The sequence below is a fragment of the Mustela nigripes genome, chromosome 15 (assembly GCF_022355385.1).
Source record: "Mustela nigripes isolate SB6536 chromosome 15, MUSNIG.SB6536, whole genome shotgun sequence".
In the NCBI taxonomy this organism is placed as follows: Eukaryota; Metazoa; Chordata; class Mammalia; order Carnivora; family Mustelidae; genus Mustela; species Mustela nigripes.
Window position 1 is genome coordinate 18,311,451 of NC_081571.1, and position 21,310 is coordinate 18,332,760.

Genomic DNA, 21,310 nt, shown 5'->3' on the forward strand with positions numbered 1-21,310 from the left:
CTAACTACTGCCATCTAGTGAGTTAGTTATGTAGCCATTATAGGATTTGACTACTTTGGAACCCACGTTCTGGTTTCATTATTTCCAGAACTGTTCTAGTCAATTACTAGGTCTTAAGGGAACATATACGATTCATGCTTATCAAATTTGTGACTTAAATGAATTGAGAACAGAATGGGAATTACATTAAAGATAGGGAAAAAGTCCTACAGCCTGACAAATGCAAATTGAACATTTTTGATGCTAATGTTTAATGCAGTCACACTTCAATTCCTAAATAAAACAAGGCAAAACAAATACAACTTGAGGATACGTTTGTGCCAGTTTGAGGATGGGGAGACAAGGTGCAATGGCAATGCATACAGAAGAGTTGGCCATGTGAGGTGACTATGTAAATGTGGTAACCAGATCCACACGCGCTGAAGCAGCCTCAGTGGGTAATGATCAGGATGATGAAAGAAAGAAATATGCTGTTTTAAAACCTGAAAGAACTACTGACAGCCTAAAATAGAGAAGACCACACAGAAAACAGCTTTCTCTTTAAAGGGCTGTCACAAAGAAGTACAGGACACTAGTTTGTGTCACTCTGAAAAACAGAACCAACCAAAGGGGGTGATTAAAAGGAGGCATATTTGCATTTAATGTAAAGAGGAACTTTGTAACTCAGTTGAGACTGACGGGCTGCTTGGGCATCACTATAACTATGCAAGCAGAGACTGAAAGATCACTTGGTAGCTATAAAAAGTTTCCAATGTTGGATAAATGATTGAAGTAGACCAAGGGTTTGTAATGTATAGCCCGTGGCCCAAACCTGGCCTGCTGCTTGGTTTTGTGAATAAACTTTTCTTGGAACACGGACATGGTCATTCAGTTATGTATTATCTAGGTCTGCTTTTGTGCTACCGCCAGATTTGAGTAGTTGCAACAGAGACTATATGGCTTTAAAGCTGAAAATATTTACTCTATAGCCCTTTACAGAAAAAGTGTGCCAGGGGCACCTGGGTGGCTCAGTGGGTTAAAGCCTCTGCCTTCGGCTCAGGTCACCATCCCAGGGTCCTGGGATAGAGCCCTGCAATGCGCTCTCTGCTCACCCAGGAGCCTGCTTCCCTTCCCCTCTCTCCGCCTGCCTCTCTGCCTACTTGTGAGCTCTGTCTGTCAAATAAATAAATAAAATCTAATAAATAAATAAATAAAAATTTAAAAAGTGTGCCAACAACTGAATTAGATAATTAAGAAGATTCCTTCTAATTCCTCTATGAGTGTTAGCTTCAGAGTGCAAGTCTTCTGAGGGCAATGACTGGCTATTTATAAGCTTTATCAGAAGCATGAGTACACAGGGATCCCAATTAAAAAATAATTATTTTTTTTTAGAAAATTTTATTTATTTATTTGACAGACAGAGATCACAAGCAGGCAGAGAGGCAGGCAGAGAAAGAGAGAAGGAAGCAGGCTCCCTGCAGAGCAGAGAGCCCGATGCGGGGCTCGATCCCAGGACCCTGGGGTCATGACCTGAGCCGAAGGCAGAGACTTTAACCCAGTGAGCCATCCAGGCACCCCTCAAAAATAATTACTATTGAGTTGATCCACATACTTTGAAACCTTTCTTTTCCTTTTCAGAGTTGTAGAAAGGAAACTGGATTCACAGAAGGGCCAGATTTTTCTCATTCACTCTGTAACTTTGGCTACATCATTTAATTTTTCTTTGCGTTACTGTAGAATGACATAAAGTCATCTGCAAACAATTTGAAACCATCCAGCCTCCTTCCTACTCATGGCCCCCCCAAGCTGAAGTCATAATGCAGAAGAAACATTTACCAAATCTTTGTGGGTTCTCTAGGGAGAACCAGGAAATCAAACCTAACAACTGTACTAATTGGATATTCTTTTAGCTTATCATGATTCACTAAGAGGTGGAAGAAGAAATACTTTTTAAATAATAGTGAACATATAACATATCCAATAATAATTTCATATCATATGGCATAAAGCAGTAACGTGAAATAAAACTTCTGTGATGATGGAAACGCTCAAGATCTGTGTTAGCCAATAGCCACAAGTATATGAAATGTAGCCAGTGAGAACTAGAATTCAAAATTTAGTGAGGAACTATAATTTTATTTAATTATTTTAAATTTAAATAGCCACATGTAGCAGGTACCTACTCTTTTGAACAGCACAGATGAAAGGGATATTTTCAGAAATAATTTTTATGAATTGTATTAGTTAATGCATTTAATATCTTTTATTTTTTATTTTTATTTTTTAAAAGATTTTATTTATTTGTTTGACAGAGATCACAAGTAGGTAGAAAGCAGGCAGAGAGAGAGAGGGAAGCAGGCTCCCTGCTCTGGGGCTCGATCCCAGGGCCCTGAGATCATGACCTGAGCCAAAGGCAGAGGCTTTAGCCCACTAAGCCACCCAGGTGCCCCTCATTTAATATCTTTAAAGAAAAACTACTAGATAGAAAAGGGAAGTCAGTGATGGTGAAAGGAAATGCAATACTTGTGAAAAGCCATAAAATTAAATAAACATACTTATTTCTAGGAAGGATATGAGATTTTTTAACTATTAAATGTTCTGCTTTTGGGGTTTTACTTTTCTTATTGTTCAGTTTTTGTTATAATGAACAGGGATTATTTTAACAAATATATAATAATAATAATAAATTCTAAATTAGGTCTATTTCATTCATGGATAGTTCTATTTATTGACCTTAGTTCAGCCCTCTATTTGTTTCTTTACTTTTTGTAATTTATCTAATACCATTCTGTTGTTTTGCCATCTCTCCTTCCAATACCTAAGTTGCTGAATTCTTATTTTCATTATTTCTCCAGCAAAAATACTTTCATGCAATTTTATCCCTTTTCTTGGATTATACTGGCTTTCATTTGGAGTTTATCTTTCTATTGTATGAAACTTCAGTTCTTTTTCTATAGTAATATGTTGGTGCAGGTGACATTTCTTTCACTTTGTCATGACTAACAAGGGTAGCTCTTGGACAGTATAAGGGAACTATACCTGATAGACAGGTATCCCCTGGTTTTAAAAGCTCATGTCAGGTCATGGGGCTTTTATGAAAGACCAACATTAGTACCTGTTCTTGCTAACTGAAAGAAATATGAAGAGGCTTTTCACTATTACAGAAAAAAAGCAAAAAGCATAGTGTTTAGCATTTGTTTTGCGGCAAACTGAGCAGTTAGAGGGGCCCCGCCCAGCTCCTTCCCCAGCATCTCAGCATCCAGCCTCCATAGCTTTGAACCTTGTCTGTGAGCATCTCTGCTTTACCCTGATTTATTTTGTGTGTCTGTTAGCAAGATGTGTTTTAGGGTGTCAGAAAAGCCCAAGAGAGGTTATTCTTCGGTCTGGGAACATTAAAAACAATTGCTGTATAAATTCATGTTAATTCCTTCTTTGCTTTATGCCATTTGGCTTACGAATGAAAATTCTCTCCTTCTGGATAGCAGGGGTAACTTGTACTTTTTGGAGCACCTGTTTGTCCCCTCTGAACTAGAGCTTCAAGGCCTGAATATTGTATGCGTGGGAGGGAGGGAGCACCCCTAAAGCCCAATATAGCTTTGTTGGGTTATTTGGGTTCCTTTGTGTTGTGAGATTTTTTTTTTATGTCCTATATAAGGATACACTCCACTGAGGAACGGATTTAGTCACATGGATCTATGCCCTAAACTTAGCTTGAAGTCCTGAAAAGAGCAAGCCCTAGCAATTTTTCTTGCTTCTGTTGAAATTCTGAGATATTGTGTGATGGTAGGTAGGTGTGCTGTTTAATGTTGTCCAATGGTGCTTACTCATTGTCTCAGTCTGATTCTCTCCAGATTGAGATTATTTGGTAAAAAGCTTAGAATTTGGTAAATTCATTTCTTCTAAATGGCCTTTTAAAGGTGGAGATGGCATCAGAATTTTTCTTTCCTCAACTTCCACTTTTTTTTTTTAAACAAAATGTTGGTACTGCCTTATTCATAATTACCAAATGCTAGAGACAATGCAAACGTCCTTCAGCAGCTGAATGGATAAACAAACTGCCATAGTCCTATATAATGGAATATCGCTTAGCAATTAAAAGGAAAAATTATTGATAAAGATCAGTAATATGGATGGATCTCAAATGCATTATGCTGGTGAAAGTCGATCTCCACTTTTTGAAATATGGCAATGTAGTTGCACACAATCTTTTCTGAGTGGTTGCTCCTTGGGTTTGTTTTGTTTCATCAGGAATAAGAATTCTGTGATCCAGGGCGCCTGGGTGGCTCAGTGGGTTAAGCCGCTGCCTTCGGCTCAGGTCATGATCCCAGGGTCCTGGGATCGAGTCCCGCATCGGGCTCTCTGCTCAGCAGGGAGCCTGCTTCCACCTCTCTCTCTCTCTGCCTGCCTCTATGCCTACTTGTGTTGTGATCTCTCTCTGTCAAATAAATAATAAATAAAAAATCTTTAAAAAAAAAAAAGAATTCTGTGATCCAGGTTTGTTTCACATCTTTACTTGGGAGACTCAGCCTATGCTTTTAAATAAAAAGCTTGGCTGAATATGTATAATAAATATTAAAACTTTGGTAGCAGTGATTGAAAATTGACAGAGATGGCTAATTTATTAAATAAGTAATTGTCAAGTAATCTCAGCCATCAGTAATGTTTACAATAAAATGAGTAGCTTTTCTGTGAAGTTGTATATAGGAATTTCACACCAAAAGAAGCACAATTTTTTAACTTATATGTACATTCCACTTTAATGTTACTTTAGACTACCCGTTTTCTTGATTAAAGATCATTTAAATTATGTTCTTATACTCACAGGCCAAGGCTGTAGGTCATTCAGTCCTTTTTCCAATTTCTCAACATCTGGAAACTTTGTGGCTCCATCTGCATCTGCCATGAGAATTTTTTCTCCTCGAGAACTGAATATACCCTGCATATATAAACATTTCGATTAAAAGAACGTCGCTTAAAATTAAGGTTAAACTCAATGACATATCGGTCTGTTTTGCTTTACTTAAAATCACTAATATTGGATAGTCTAATATCTAATATTGGGTGTGAAAATGGCAGGAGGCCAAAGTTCCCTGAAAACATTCCATGGGTAAGATCCATCTAAATGTATCTAATGCTATTTAATGATTTTAAAAACTCTGTGAGATTATACCATTAATACCTTATAAAACATGGTAAGAAAATAGATTTGGACAAGTAAAAGATAACCTACATCAATAAAAACAAAAAAGTAAAATAGCTATCATATACATTATATATGTATTGTGTATGTATCTGGTCTACTTCAGGGCAGCATCTGAATAAAGTATTTACGGGTGTGTTGAACAAATGTAATATATACAAACTTGCTGTGAAACATATCCTAAGACAATAGATCTTTTGTATTCTTCATTATGGAATCTAAAGTGTTTTTTTTTTTTTTTTAAGATTTTATTTATTTGTGAGAGAGAGGGAGAGAGAGAGACAGAGAAGAGATCACAAGCAGGGGTAGTAGCAGAGGCAGAGGTAGTAGTAGTAGAGAAGCAGATTCCCTGCTGATCAGCGAGCCTGGCATAGGGCTCAATGCCAAGACCGGAAGATTATAACCTGAGCTGAAGGGAGATGCTTAACCGACCTTATTCCCCTGGAATCTAAATTAGTTTAAATTAATTACTGAATAAAGAAATATGGAATACCATTAAAATTTAGGAAATGTGGATATATGCAAACACTAGTTTATGTTATTTGAGGGGTCTGAGACTTAGCAAAATTATGCCTCTCAATATTGAATTGATTGTGGTGTTTTGTGTAAAATATGGCTCTATGGGTGTTTATTTCACATGGAAATAAATTATACATCAACTCTTAACTCATGGTCTACTTGACTGAATTTATTATTTGTGATACCACAACAGTTTAAGTAAGATAAATAAAAACGTAGACAAAATTTTAGTCATTTATTCTACAGGATAAACCCACTAATTAGTTTCTGTAATTTTTAAAAGATCATATCCATTAGGATATAGGTGAAAAAGTGGAATAAAAATGTTTTAACATCTAGACAAAAAAAGACAAAAAACCCCCACAAAAACCAAAAACCTCTCAAAGAACCAAAGGCTTATTTCAAAGATATACATTAAAGGTGAACTGGTGGTAATAATTTAGCATTATAGAAAAATGTCTTTGGCTTTCAATCTTGTCTAAGCCATTTTATTATTTTTAAAGGAGGGTTTTTTTTTTTTTTTAAAGATTTAATTTGACAGAGAGACAGCGAGAGAGGTAACACAAGCAGGGGAAGTGGGAGAAACAGGCTTCCTGCTGAGCAGGGGAGCCCCCAATGCAGGGGTGGATCCTAGGACCCTGGAATCATGACCTGAGCCGAAGGCAGACACTTAACAACTAGAGTCACCCAGGCACCCCTAAAGAGGGTTCTTTAATGACTGCTACTCCCCACTGTACCAACGATGGCTTTCACTTCACTGCCAAACTTGTTGAAAAAAGCAGTCTATGTTGTGCCTCGCATTCTTACCCATTCAATCCCACCCTATCTCCTCCCACAGCTCAGAGGCCTCAACATTACGTGCTTCATTTCCCCAAGGCTTGGTTTCTGGTTGTCCTTTTTCCTCGCCAACTTAATGGGTTCAACTATCATCTGATGCATGTGAATTACTCACTTACACTCTACCAGGCTATTCTGGATACCACTACTTGGTATCTCAAACTCCATGGCTCAAACTCAATTAAAGATACTGTCTTTTGGGGCACCTGGGTGGCTCAGTGGGTTAAAGCCTCTGCCTTCGGATCAGGTCGTGATCCCAGGACCCTGGGATCAAGCCCAGCATGGGGATCTCTGCTGCACGGAGAGCCTGCTTCCTCCTCCTCTCTCTGCTTGCCTCTCTACCTACTTGTATCTCTGTCAAATAAATAAATAAGGTCGTAAAAAAAAAAAAATAAAAAAAAAAAAAGATACTGTCTTTTAAACCAGCTCCTCCTCTGGTGTTTCATTCCTTCTATAAATGACATTCTCTTCCTCTGTCACCCAAGGCCACAGTTAAATTATTCCTTTCCCTGATCACATTATACAATTTTACCACCTCACCCTCACAACATTTGTCTTCTCCTCTTCTGCTGCTATGTCATCATCATGATACAAATAACGATTCTTTGTACCTCACTTACACTGCTGCGCTGGCTGCTGTCACTCTGTCAAAGGTGACAGCTTAAAGTCCCTAATCTAAAAGTTCAGGATCTGAACCCATCTGTCTCTCAGACCTTATCTGTATAAAGCCAACCCACATGTACTACTAGCGGCTCCTTATTGTGGCACTTTCTTTCATACCTTTGGTCATGTTGCTCCTCTGCAAGCCCCCTGCACCACCTTCTGCCTGGATAACTCCTAGTCCTTCTTAAAGATTCCATGCGGAAGTGACCTTGTATGGCAAGTCTTTGCTGCTGCTCCTTCCAGATGGAAGGTGGTGCCAACATTTGGTATACATTTCTACTACATTGTTTCTACTACTAAACTATGATATCCTTAAAAATACGATGGTTGTCTTTTTATTTTTTTTTTATTTTAGAGAGAGAGAGAACATGCACACTCAAGTGGGGATAGGGTCAGAGACAGTGGTAATCTTCAAGCAGACTTCTCACTGTGTGCAGAGCTCCCATGGAGGGCTTGACATGGGTCTCAATCCCAGACTCATGAGATCACAACCTGAGCCAAAATCAAGAGTCGAACACTCAACCAACTGAGCCACCTAGGTGCCTCTGGTTGTCCTTCATCTCAGTATCTCTACTAAAGCAGTAGACATGTAGTAGCACTCCAGTGTTGGCTGAATAAATAAGTGAATGGATAGATTTAAAGGCCCCCATGATATTGCATCCTCCTACTTTCTTTTTCTCCTTTTTGCATGTCCCATGGCCCAGTCAGAGCAAACTCACTGCTCCCAGTGTACATTTTAAGAGTCTGGTCTTCTGTCTTTTCTTACTTTGCTGACTGGCATGCTCTTCTCTCAACTCTTCCCACACACTATCAGAGAGGTTAGGTTAAGAGCATGGACTCTGGGGTACCTAATCTAAACCTTTATTCTACCTATTAATAACTATCTGACCCTGAGTAAGTTTCTTTACTTACTTATGTGTCACATCCCACATCTCCATAATTGAAATAATAGGACCTAACTCATGAGACAACATGAGGAGGATTAAATGTGATAATTATGCTAAAGTGGTTAATTTACTCAAAATAACCAATCAAGTGGAATAACGAAGTGGAATCTAGTGTTCACCACTGTTGGGAGACTTGGTTTTGGTGATATCTCCTTTGTCAAGTCTGCTTGACACATGTCCGAGACTGCCAGTTACCTACTCAATATCTATTTTTTCCTTCTTTTTAACTAGTAGATCTCTGATTAGGTCAGTAGAGAAAATGTTAGAAACACTGCTCAGCTTTCCTTGGAAATACGGGTGGCCTTGTGACACTGTTCTCGCCAATGAGAATTAAGTAAGTCATTGGGTGGAGCTTCTAGGAAAGCTCCCTAAAAGAGGGCAAACCAGCCAGTATGTATCTTCTGCCTTTGCCCTTCTCCGTCCTGTCTGGAATGTGGCTGTAATGGCTAGCCCTCCAGGAGTCACGGTGTGTGCACGAGGAAGAGGGAATGAAAAGTTAGGAGGCAGGGTTTCTGAGACACCATAATGAACAAGGCCTGGACTGCCTATACTTAAACTTCTCTTTATGGGGGAGCAGAAATAAAATAAACCCTCTAAATCATTTGAGGCACTCTTTATATTTTCTTTCACATATCTATCTTCACTTGTGGTCTTTCTTCAGAGTATCCTGACTCTGAAAGCAACTTATTCCTTTTGAAATTCCTATAGTACTTTATGTGTACCTCCCATAAGTACAGCAGACTGCAAATTTCATCAGGATAGACCCAAATAGGATTTTATAAACTGCAAAAAAAAGTCATTTAAAACTTATCATCCAGTAACTATATCAAAGACGCACAGAGGCACACGGCAACATTTTAAACTTTGATTAAGCTAAGCATATTCTCCTGAATTACCTAGTATGCTATAGATACGGCATGATTTTTAAGATTTGATCACATATATATACAAAATTATATGAAGTTCTTATTAAAACTAATTTGCCACTATCTTAGGAATGATGGTATTCAACTAGCTAGCTGTAGAATACAAATGTACTATAGTGCACAAAAGAAGTCATTAAAAACAGGTTTATATTTTAGATAAAAAATGTTGAAACGATGTATTACCATCCTAATAGCTCCGCCTTTCCCGCGATTCTTCACCAGTGTTATCACTCGTACCTTGTCACTTCCATATTTCTGGCAATATTTAAAAGCTACCTGTCAAATTATATAAAAGTCAGAATAATATTAACTTGGATTCTAAGACAGTAACATAAACTGCATTTATGAGTTTGGTTTAAATACTGCTCTTCCAGGTGCCTTCTTCTTGTGACTAGATTATACTCACTGTACGTTTTAGTGGCCCAGAATTCCCGATGCCAAGAACCAATAATGACCCACTAGACTGAAGTCACAATTCACTTTCCTGCAGAGGTACTACCAGAACAGGAAGCAACTCTCTCTTATTCTGACTCCTTTATTTACACTGAGCTGCTAGAGAAAATAAAATCCATGCACTGATTAACTGTTACACACTTGAGATTGCCATCCCCCCGCCCTTACTGGTTAACAACTCACTTGTCAGCAACTGATCTTACTCCCCAGAGAAGTTGCTCATATCCTGAACCATGTCCCCCCAGATCTTTTTACTTAATTAGAAACAATTCTTTTTTAAGATTTTATTTATTTATTTGACAGAGAGAGATCACAAGTAGGCAGAGAGGCAGATGGGGGAGGGGGGGAAGCAGGCTCCCTGCTGAGCAGAGAGCCCGATGCAGGGCTTGATCCCAGGGCCTTGAGGTCATGACCTGAGCTGAAGGCAGAGGCTTAACCCACTGAGCCACCCAGGCACCTCCCCCCCTTTCTAAGATTATTTATTTTGAGAGAGAGGGAGTGTGTGCGAGTGGGGGGAAGGGGCAAATGGAAAGAGGTCACACACTCCCCACTGAGTGTGTATCCCTCTGTGGGGCTTGATGTCGTAACCCTGAGATTATGACCTGAGATGAAACCAAGAGCTGAAAGCTTAACCCACAGAGCCACCCAGGTGTTCCTGCCATTACTTTCTGATTTATAATCGAAGCTATAAACAGTGATCTGTATTCGCTGTGCACATCTCTTCATCACTCAGTCATCAATCCACTATAGTATGGTCCATACCCTTTGCTTTTTCACATGGTTTTTCTATTTTATCTCTCTTTATCAATAGCACCCTCTCTCTTTATTTTATTTTATTTTTTAAGTAGGCTCCATGCCCAGTGTGGAGCCCAACGTGGGGCTTGAACTCACGTTCCAAGACTGAGACCTGAGCTGAGATCAAGAGTTAGACACTTAACCAACTGAGCCACCCAGGTGGCAACCCCCTTCCTTTTTATAGGTAGGGTCCACACCCACCATGCGTCTTAAACTCACAATTCCAAGATCAAGGGTTGCATGCTCTGACTGAGCCAGCCAGGTACCCCAATGCCCTCTCCCTTTGACCCTCATTTCTATGGGGAGTGTGAAGTTATTCTCACTCCTGGCAGACTAGCTTTTATTGTTTCTAGCAGCTCAGTAGCTATAGGTCTAAGAATGCGGGACTGTGAGGGGACCATACTCTAAGACACTTGTTACCTCCCATGGGTAAATCTGGATGGAAGTATGCCAAAGGACATAGCTGATACCCAGAGCCAGATGTGACTACATCTTTTTATTTGTATGACTGCTTTAGAAATTGTAAGGCAAAGTGGAGCATAAAGAAAAAAAAAAACTGTGCTTAGGAAAAAGGAACCATGTATCAGCCGGCAAAGAAGGCTCCCAGTGGCCATGATGAATTGTACATGTTTCCTCCCAACTTGGTGATCTTCAAAGCTTCCCTGGTCTATGGAGTGGTGGAATAGCAGGTTTATTTTCCAGCTTTCCATAGATGAAACCTCTCTGCCTTTCTGAGAACCCACACTGTTAACAATAGAGAGTGCTGGCTCAGTGTCCACGTTCTCTGATGAGTGGAAAAACTTTACATCTGCTAAATTATTCTATTTTTTCTACCTACTGGCAATTCTAAAAGCAAGTTTACTAACCTTTGAAGTCTGGTCTTTGCTGCCATCATCAACTACTATCACCTCATAAGTGAATGTAGGATCTTGCTTCTGTAAGAAACAAAAGTAAAATACCACAATTTGGCATAAATGCCATGAAGAGTTCTGATAAAATTGCAAGGAGTTTAAATAACAATTGTTTTAGTGTGATATGTATAAAAATGAATATAAATTAAGTGTACAAAAACCACATAAAATAAAAAAGCCAAGAACCAAAAAGGAGGAAAGATACTGGACAGGAACAGAAGGCAAACACTGACTGAACATCTGTGAGCCTGTCTCCCTCCTCCCCTGCAACCCACCCCACACCAAATCGGTGTGCAACCTGGTGCTTGTGGGGCTGAGCACTTCTGAGAGACGCTACAATCATGTATGAGAAAAAAGTCCGTGAGGTTAAAGGTTAGTGTAATTCTAACCTGGCTACACTTTTCTTACCCTTATGAACTTCTGACCTGTTTTCTCATTTAAAAAATTCCCAGGGGCACCTGGGTGGCTCAGTCATTAAGCGTCTGCTTTCAGCTCATGTTATGATCCCAGGGTCCTGGGATGGAGCCCTGCATCAGGATCCATGCTCAGCAGGAAGGCTGCTTCTCCCTCTCCCATTCCCTCTATGTCTCTTTCTGTCAAATAAATAAATAAATACAAACAAAATATTAGAAAAACCAAAAAACCCAACCCCTCCACCAAAAAAATTCCTTGTGGCTCCTGTGGTTCTTGTGAATACACATAACAGAAGCGTCAGGAGCCTCATATATAATAATAAAGGCTCCATTCCTTCCCTCTTTTATTTTTTCTTTTTAAAAGATTTTATTTTTAAGTAATCTTTACACCCAACATGGGCCTTCGACTCATAATCCCAAGAGTTTCATGCTCCACATACTAAGCCAGCCAGGTGCCCCTTTCTTTAAATGAATCTTCTATCTTCCTTTTACATGTAAAACCTAAAACCAAAGTAAATTAAAACAATGAATTTTCTAAAAAGAAAAAAAAAAAAAAGCCACAAAGCTCATTTGTTTCCTTAAACTCTCCAAGGAGAGTCCAACAGCAACTGATGATACGAAACAAGGACACATATTACTTTTCTTCTCTTTATGTGAGAAAAGAAGAGAAAATAAATGAGGGAAACGCCTCTGACTAATAAAGAAAAACAAGAGCCATTTCACTTTCATTATAAGTCTTTTTTAAATAAATGTCCTTTTAAAAAGTCACAGAAGTAAAAACAGTATCATGGGGCCACACAAAGTCTGTAGACGTACTCAATTTTAAATGTATCATCAGGCAAGAAGATAAAAAGTGGGTGGGAGGGTACATTAAAAATTTCAGCATTCTGTTTGTTCTGGGTTCATCCACCTGCTTCTGGAGGCAGGGAGTCACGTGTTGGGTTTGCTTGCTAACACCTGGGGGTAGGCAGCAAGCTGAACACGGGAGGCCTGGTGACCTTGATGGCTCGGCCATGGCAGGCACTGCCTCTCATAGCAGATCTGGCCTACGATCTTCAAGTTGGTGATCTAGTTTTATTTTTATTTTTTTAATTTTTTTTTTATTATTTATTTGACGGAGAGATCACCAGTAGGCAGAGAGGCAGGCAGAGAGAGAGGGAAGCAGGCTCCCTGCCAAGCAGAGAGCCTGATGCGGGGCTTGATCCCAGAAGCCGGAGATCATGACTCCAGCCGAAGGCAGAGGCCCAACCCACTGAGTCACCCAGGTGCCCCAATCTAGTCTAGTTTTAAATAGAGACATCATATTGAAAGGAAAAACACAATACCTGTCTCTCCTCTAGATAGCCCAGAGCTTCATCCATCATTACAGGCACTTAAAAAAAAAAGTATGAAAAATTAGTTTTGAAAACGATTTTCCACACCCCCAAACACGCAGTTTACGTTTGGAAAAAATCTGAATAGTCTAACAAGCTTCTCCCCCAATAGCTTTTCCCATCTGGAAGGACCGTTTTCCGTTCACATCTGGCTTATGGCTTCTCTAAAATATTTCAGTCCTATGACTTCATGATGTAGACCCAATCCTTTACAGCTACTCTTTGTTTCCCCTCTTATGAACTACAACTAACAACAATGCACTCACTACAGCCCACATCTATTAATGTTCTGGCAAAGAGTAAAGTCCATACTCTCAGTTTCCTTTTCTTCCCAATAAACTGTTACCCATTAAATGAAATCGGGCTTACACCGTTTTTCTTCATTGTATGAAGGCACAACAACAGAGAGCCGTTTTGTAGGTGAGTCCCATATGCTAGGCAATGCTTCCTTCTGTCCTCTGGCATTTAAGAAGAACTTCTCGTCTTCATGTTGATGGAGGTGTGGCATTTTTGTAGCAGTTATAAATGCAACAAAGGAAATCTAAAAGCAGGTATGTTAAATAAGAAATCATGCTATGCTGACTTTTTTTTAGACTTCTTATGTAAGAATACATCATTTACATGATTTTTTTTTCTTTTTTTTTGGTGGAATATTTGCTTTTTGCTTTTAGTCCATTAACTGGACTGGAGGTGACAACAAAATTCAAATCCCTTATTTATGAACTGTCCTTTCTTCCACTGGTAAGGAACTAATGACTTAGGAGACTCCCAATCTGTTCCTACCTGTCATCCCTAGGCTTCTATCATCTCAGATCTAATAGGGAAGTCACGATAGAAATGTAATCTATTTTAAGATGCCCTGAACCTCCAATCCCTGGCAAACACACAGTGAGGTCCCATTCCTACTTGGAGCCTATGTGTGCCAGAGGATTAAGTTCACAGTGCAGGTGGAATGTATGGATGAGGGAAGACCTCCCATGGAGGACTAGACTGACCTAGAATATATAGGGAAGACCCCTCTATCCCCTTAGTAGGGACCAGCAATGCTTAAGAACATATTCTTGACACTTATCCCAGATTTGAATTCAGAATACATTACTTTTTGAAGTATCAAACTTGTAGGCTCTGGCACCATACACTACTGACATTAGGTAGCTCCCTTCCATATTTATTTGTGAACTAGTGTTGGAAATAACCACTCTTTGGAACACTGTCTCTACTGGTACACTTTCTCCTTTTAAAACAGTCATACATTTTTGGAATGCTACTCATTTTTAATGTGGTGACCATTTTTAATATTCCATTGGGTACATACTGAAATTGAATTTGCTCTGATTAGTAGGAACATGGAGGCGGTATCCTGACTAGTGATTATGAGTTCCTTTTCTGCACCCCAGTGTTCAGATTGTGATTTCTAAATTTGGTTTCCTAGTAAAAGGAATCAGTGCTCTTTGTAAGATGCCAGATAATTATGTCATTATTTTGAAAACTTGCCTTTTATCTTACCTTTTATATATGAAAGATATTTCAGAGTAATTGAATAGCTGAGAATGAAACTTTTTTCATTATGGAATTTCAGATAATACATAAAAAAGGAATGATACAATTACAATATTGCAATTTGCAACTCCCAGAGAAATAATGGATTTAGGTTGACAAACTATAGAATTGGTGAGTCAGGCTAACAAAACTCCTGAACCCCTGGATCCATCTTAACACCGGAGAAAATCATATATTATGAGCCTTCTGATATGATACGAGACAAAGTATTCAGCATCAGTCACATACTTTTTTTTATTAAAAAACTCAAACATGCATTCGTTAAGTCTCTAAATGTTACTACCAGTTTATAGGAAATTCAGGAGACAAGACTAAGATGTTCAAAGTCACCAATGGGATGAAATCAATAAAACCCAGATTCTGAGAAATTCTACAGGACAAATGACCACTTATTAAAGACAAGAGGAAAAAAAAAAAAAGAAAAACAAGGTGTTACAGATTAAGAAACTTGAGACATCAACAGAGTGCTAAGTGTATGTAAATGCTTAATCGAAAAAAATGACTATACTAAAACATACATGAGGTATCTGAACTGACAGGACACTTAAAATCACTGAATAATGGTTAAAAATTTTTAAGACTCCATTATAACTTTATTATGGTTATATTTAAAAAGGGGGGGTCTTTAGAGATGAATGCTGTGGGTTTACAGATAGAATGTTTTGTCTTGGATTTGCTTCAGAATAATTCAGAAAGGAAGCGGGGTGAGGAAGACTATGTATGGAAAGTGTGGATATATATGAAACAGTTTTTTTTTTTTTTTTTTTAAAGATTTCACTTATTTATTTGACAGACAGAGATCACAAGTAGGCAGAGAGGCAGGCAGAGAGAGAGATAGAAAGAGGGAAGCAGGCTTCCTGCGGAGCAGAGAGCCCGATGCGGGGCTCGATCCCAGGACCCTGAGATCACGACCCGAGCTGAAGGCTGCAGCCCAAACCACTGAGCCACCCAGGCGCCCCTGTTGTTGTTTTTTTATAATGATTTCCTGCTGCAGCTTTTTAAATAAATGAAGTTCCACTAGCTGTCTGACATTTTCACACATAAGCTCTTCTCTCCAATCAGTCTCATCAAAAGAAGCTAATGATGATAACATTTATGAGAGCATTGCTTTAAAGATCACATGAGATAACCCCCTGTTAAACACTGAATACAACCCCCAGCATATTATAAATTCTTTGTAAATGGTAGCCCTTATAATCACTTCAAGCTAGTGGGATCAAATACTTGCAGTACACCCTCATAATGCACCCATTTAACTCCGTGCAACAGATAAGATTCAACAAGCAGATTCAATCCAGGCGTCTGTCAAAATTCTGCCCCATCAAAAAAAAAAAAAAGGTGACTTGCTCAAAAACCTGAATACCCCTGAAATCTTCATATACCGCTAAGGGAGAGAGAGGACTCCTTTCTCACCCAGGCACAAACAGGACACATTGCTTTTTCTCTATTGAATTGTTTCTACTCACTGAGTTTGCAAACCTGGCAAGATGGAAGAATGGCCTTCCTTAGCAGTGCTATCTGGGGACGAACTTGAGTGTCTAAGAAGCTGAAACCTCTCCATGTAGGAACTGGATGGCAGGCTCATTCCAAATTACATGGAATGTAATTTCTCGTAAGTGAGAAAGCTCACTCGGCAAACTGTTACTTATGTACGAGCAAGTGTTTACAACGTTTCTATTTCCAGAGTAATGGCAAAGAAAATGAGTCTGAATTCTCCTTTAGAGGCAGCGAATATAGGATGTTTAATTTTGGGTCATAACGACTCCCAGACATATGGTAACACTAGGCCTGTGTGTCTTGGTCTTACTGTGTCCCCTGTCCCCTGGTTGGTCTTCTTGATCCATTGATTTATTCCGATCTGTAACAGATGGCTCTCGTCAATGCTCTGTCACCACCTTCTATCTGCTTAACCACATCAGGAAAAGGTTGAGTCCAGGGAGCACGCACATCCCGGGAGCTCAAAACCTTCCCGGGTGGAACCAGAGCTGCATAGGCTGCAGATCCGGGAGAAGTCTTGGAGAGGTCGGGACTGACAGGGCGGGTGACCGAGGTCCGGGGACCGAGGGACGAGTAGAGACTGGGTGAGCACGTCCCATAGTGAACAAAAGTACAAGGTTCTGGGCACAGAGGGAGGTAAAGCTCCAAAATAAAAATAAAGAAGGGAAGAAAGGGGGTGTGAAATTCTAGGAGAGGAAATCCCGGGGTCAAGGCTTGGGAGAAGCGTGGTGAGAAGGGACACATCGAAGAGTGAGTGGGCTGTGCGGCGGAGAGGATGCGTTGCGGCCGAGTCTCCAAGACAGCAGGGAGCCTAGGCCCGCGTCGGTCCCCCATCCCTCTCCTCACCAGTATCAGGGCTGCGGCCGCCAGCGCCACGCCGAGCACCGCCAGCTGCAGCAGGAGCGAACTCATCCTCCATGCCCAGGTCGCCGCCCTACCCTACCCAGCACCTACACACACGCGGAAGCGCGGCCGCTCCGCCCCGCCTTCCGCCGGCAGAGGGTCCTCTCCCGCCCGGCGCCCGCCGCCCACAGCGCCCCTCGCGGCAAGGAGACAAATACGCAGCTCTTCGGAGCGAGGCTCTGCGGTGGAAAGGCAGGCGCCGCGTTCCACTGCAGGGTTGGCACAATCGGCAAGTAAAAATACAGAATGTCCACTTAATTTGAATTTTAGGTAAGCAATGGACAGTTTTTTGACAGCCTTGTTAAAATACAATTTACACACCATACAACCCATTCATTGAAAAGGTTTTGGTATATTACACGAGTTTTTAAAAAGTGTGATACAACAATAAATTTGCCAATTTAACCTAAATGTGCAATACAGAGTGGTACTAATTACATTCACAATTTTCTGCATCCATCACCATTATCTATTTCTAAAACATTCTTCACTGTTCCCAACCCCTGGTAATAACTAATTACATGTACTATTTGGCATATACTCATAGAAAAAAAAATCTTTTATTTGACATTCAAATTTAATTGTCTGTGTTGTACTGTGGCAACCCTACCTAGGAGGGAGGTGGAGGCTCTGAGCCACAGCACAGCCTACAATACAAGGCGCTCCTTTGGAGCCCGCTCCCGGGACCTGGCAAAGTGTAACTTGGTGCGGATAATGAGCACACAGAAAGTTTACATAATTCTTCAGTAACTTGGAAGGAGAGGCCCAGGGCCCAGGCCAAGACGGAGGCGGGAAAGGGACGCAGAAACTTTGAAATAATGCTCCCACACTCAATACTAAAATCTAGGAAATAAGGTCAGTTTTCTCTTAAACCCTTGAACTACCAGAGTGTTTCTAAAGAGCCACACTCGTCTCTTTCATAAGAGCAGATTCGTCACAAACGCATCCAAAGCAAAGAAGCCTGGAGGTGTGCGGAGCTAGAAACCAAGGGAGCAAAGGTGGGCGGGAAACCACCTTCCCCACGCCCAGCCCCCTGCGTCGGCGGCAAGCCGGCAAAGAGCGCAGGCGTCCCTGCCGAAAGTTTGGGGGCGGTGTAGACCCGCGGCCCCGAGGCCCCGAGTCGCCCGGCGCAGGCGCACGCGCGCGGGCGGGAAGATGGCGGCCGGGTTCAAGTGAGTGTTGGCGGCCCGCGGGCGCGTGTTTGTGCTTTGGCGGTTGGAGGTTTCCTTTAACCCTTCGCTGGGATATTTTTCACCTGGAGGCCACCCTGCTAGATTCCCATTTCTTTCCCCCACGGAAGTAGGCGACGGGCGGAAGGACCTGGAGGTGGTCGTTGTGAAAGGAAAGGGGGCTTTTTCTCTGCAGTGAGACGGGAGATGGAAGGGACTGTGTACAGAGTTCAGTACCCGCGACAAGCGCTTGTGGCTTGGTGTAGTGGATGTGCGGCCCCAGGGGACACCGCTGTAATCTTTTAAAATATGTTCTATCAGAACCACATGCCACCCTGTGCTTTGTTTCCTCCGTGGTTTATTTCTAAAAGGATTGTGCCTTGTTCCGAAGGTTTTACTTAAGCCTTTTTTTGTGCCACGCTGGTGAAGCCTGTAGATTTTTGTCCTCAGAGTTAAGTTTTTAAATGGATAAAATACATAAGATTCCAAAGGAAAACTATTGTATTGACGCAGCTATCTTCTATTTGTATAAATTCCTAGTTCTTGATATAGTGATATATACGTGCTCTTTTTAAAAATGCACATTCTTAAACAAGTTCTGCTGGGGAGTCTAGTAACATCTGGAATTCCAAAGTTTGCACATAAGCTTCGACAACTATAAAGTAAAAACGAAAACATTTAATCTCTGTGGTGGTTAAATTTGCAGGTACTAATGTATTACACAAAGGCTTATTGCCTGCAGTCAAAATTGGAGGATATGCTAAATTTCAGTTACAGGATAGTGAAAATAAAGATGTAACTTTTAAATGTTAAGAATCCCTGCTTCAGAGCGAAAGTGACATTATTTTAACAATTGGATTAATTCTTTTAAAGATGCCCAAAGGCTCTGGGCTCCAACCTGTAACTGTAAGATTAGAGTTAAGGACAGCAATTGAGTGTGATTACTACTGCAAGAGTACCTCTTTTTAATAGTTACATGTGGCAACAAAACATCAGAATTCGTGAAAGAAACTTCGTAACAAATTGGGAAGATTTATGCTGCATCATCACACTCCTAAAATCTTTGCCATTTTCTGGATTTATGTTAAGATCCATTAACTTACCTCAGATATAATTTTTAACATGTTTCAGAACTGTGGAACCTCTGGAGTATTACAGGAGATTTTTGGTAAGTAAAGATGGTTATGTACAGGTTGTACCTTTTGATAACAGTATCCTATGCTTCTTTTCAAATTATGTGAATTAATGAGGTTTATTGTGTTTTTCCTGGTGTGTATAAAATACATAGACGTAATTTACTTTATGTAAATTTATTTATTTAGAAAGAGAACTGCCGTCCCGATGGAAGAGAACTTGGTGAATTCAGAACCACAACTGTCAACATAGGTGAGGATATTTTGAATTCTAAAATAGAATGAAATTGCTACAGACTTTTTTTAATGTATTTTTACTTGTGATGTTTTTTAAACTATTGTTTCAATTGTTACATTCTCTTTAAATTTTGAAGTGACTGTAAAGTGTTTCCTCCCCTTTCTTCCTTCAAAACCTCCAAGACATCGTTTTCTTGTATCTTACACTTAACTTTCTGTTGTGAACACGGAATTTTCTAGTTTAACCTGTATGACATTCTTGAGTTTTAGACTGACCATTTAAACAATATTTGAGCCAAATTCTACCATATATAAGGGAACCCAGTGATTCTGTGTTGAGATCTTTATCTGCAGAACAGTTCTATGACCGAATGAAAATGATTCGCTCAAATTCAAGAACAGGTGAATAATTTCTAAAACACTAGTACTTTAAAATAGTCACATCATTTACAAAAGACTTGAGCTAGGAATAAATTTACACAAGCAACTGAGATATATAGCAAGATAAAATTATATGTAGAAAATGAACACTTTCCATGGACTTTTTCATTTTATTATCTTTTCAGGTTCAATTAGTACTGCAGATGGTTCTGCTTTAGTGAAGCTGGGAAATACTACAGTAATTTGTGGAATTAAGGCGGTAGGTTTAATATGTCTTACTGGGATATGAATTACCAAATTAGCTTCAAGTTATTAGATTGTAATTTTTACACCTATATTTCTGTTGACTCGGCAGTTTTTTAGTATGTTTCATTTCTTAAGAGCTTTCATCTTTAAGTAGATTAATACTCAAAGTGGATTAAAAATAACCCAAGTCCAGGGACTTAATTTATGAACGTGCATCAAATAGGCTGAAATGAAACCATTTCAAAAATCCTCACTACCTTTAATTCTTTAAGAATTTAATTGTTATTGAGGAGATTTTTGGTGACATCCCTTTATCCAGTGATAGCATTTAATCTGTGCAAATGATGTAGAAAATTGGGCCTACTCCAAAGAAAGCTTGAGGGAGTAACTGTTTACTGAATACCTTTTATGTACCAGGTACCTTAAATTAGGTGCTTTAATACAGAATTACCAGTTTTTTTTTTTTTTTAATTTTATTTATTTATCAGAGAGAGAGAGGGGGAGAGAGCAAGCACAGGCAGACAGAATGGCAGGCAGAGGCAGAGGGAGAAGCAGGCTCCCCGCTGAGCAAGGAGCCCGATGTGGGACTCGATCCCAGGACGCTGGGATCATGACCTGAGCCAAAGGCAGCTGCTTAACCAACTGAGCCACCCAGGCGTCCCCAGAATTACCAGTTTAATCATGAGAACAGTCATTTGAAGTATAATTTGTCTTCTGTTTTACATGAGGTTCAGTAACTTATCCAGGAACAAAACTAGAACTGTAACTTTGACTCCAAAGGTTGTGCTTTTTTCACTGTGTTGCACTGTGAATTACTTAACCTTCAGATTTTTCCTCAGGGTGGTAAAGCTGGGGTGGTATCTAACAGTATGATCTGAGCACTTAATTGTTGCCAGCTTTTATGCTGGGGACATAACATTATCTCATTTGACCCTCACTGAGAATCTCTAAAAGTAGGTCATCATTAACTTCTCATTTTGCATATGAGAAAGTTGAATGGTAAGAGGTTATACAATTTGACTAAAATCTCTCAGCCAAAAAGTATGGGTCTGACATTTGAACCAGGCTGAGTTGCAGACTTTTGCTCTTAATCACTTTATCACTTCCTATATTTGGCTGAGTTGCAGACTTTTGCTCTTAATCACTTTATCACTTCCTATATTTGGCT

The 21,310-nt window shown here is 40.0% G+C and overlaps 2 protein-coding genes across 3 annotated transcripts in view; one reads left to right on the forward strand and one right to left on the reverse strand.

Moving 5' to 3' along the window:
* ALG5 (ALG5 dolichyl-phosphate beta-glucosyltransferase) overlaps positions 1-17,067 on the reverse strand; it is a 39,956-nt gene extending 22,889 nt beyond the window's left edge. The window contains exons 1-6 of one of the 2 annotated variants that reach the window (XM_059377700.1): positions 16,920-17,063; positions 13,386-13,557; positions 12,969-13,015; positions 11,186-11,254; positions 9,255-9,347; positions 4,802-4,915 (exon numbers count right to left, since the gene is read on the reverse strand). In XM_059377700.1, coding sequence (XP_059233683.1) covers positions 4,802-4,915; positions 9,255-9,347; positions 11,186-11,254; positions 12,969-13,015; positions 13,386-13,557; positions 16,920-16,985 — 561 coding nt within the window. In that variant the 5' untranslated portion in view covers positions 16,986-17,063. Of the gene's footprint in view, positions 1-4,801; positions 4,916-9,254; positions 9,348-11,185; positions 11,255-12,968; positions 13,016-13,385; positions 13,558-16,919 lie in introns of both variants that reach the window. The other variant, XM_059377701.1, reaches the window with a different exon arrangement.
* An 840-nt stretch (positions 17,068-17,907) lies between these two features.
* EXOSC8 (exosome component 8) overlaps positions 17,908-21,310 on the forward strand; it is a 7,344-nt gene continuing 3,941 nt past the window's right edge. The window contains exons 1-4 of the mRNA XM_059378119.1: positions 17,908-18,148; positions 19,277-19,313; positions 19,468-19,531; positions 20,082-20,155. Of these exons, the coding sequence (XP_059234102.1) occupies positions 18,132-18,148; positions 19,277-19,313; positions 19,468-19,531; positions 20,082-20,155 (192 nt within the window). The 5' untranslated portion in view covers positions 17,908-18,131. The remainder of the gene's footprint in view (positions 18,149-19,276; positions 19,314-19,467; positions 19,532-20,081; positions 20,156-21,310) is intronic.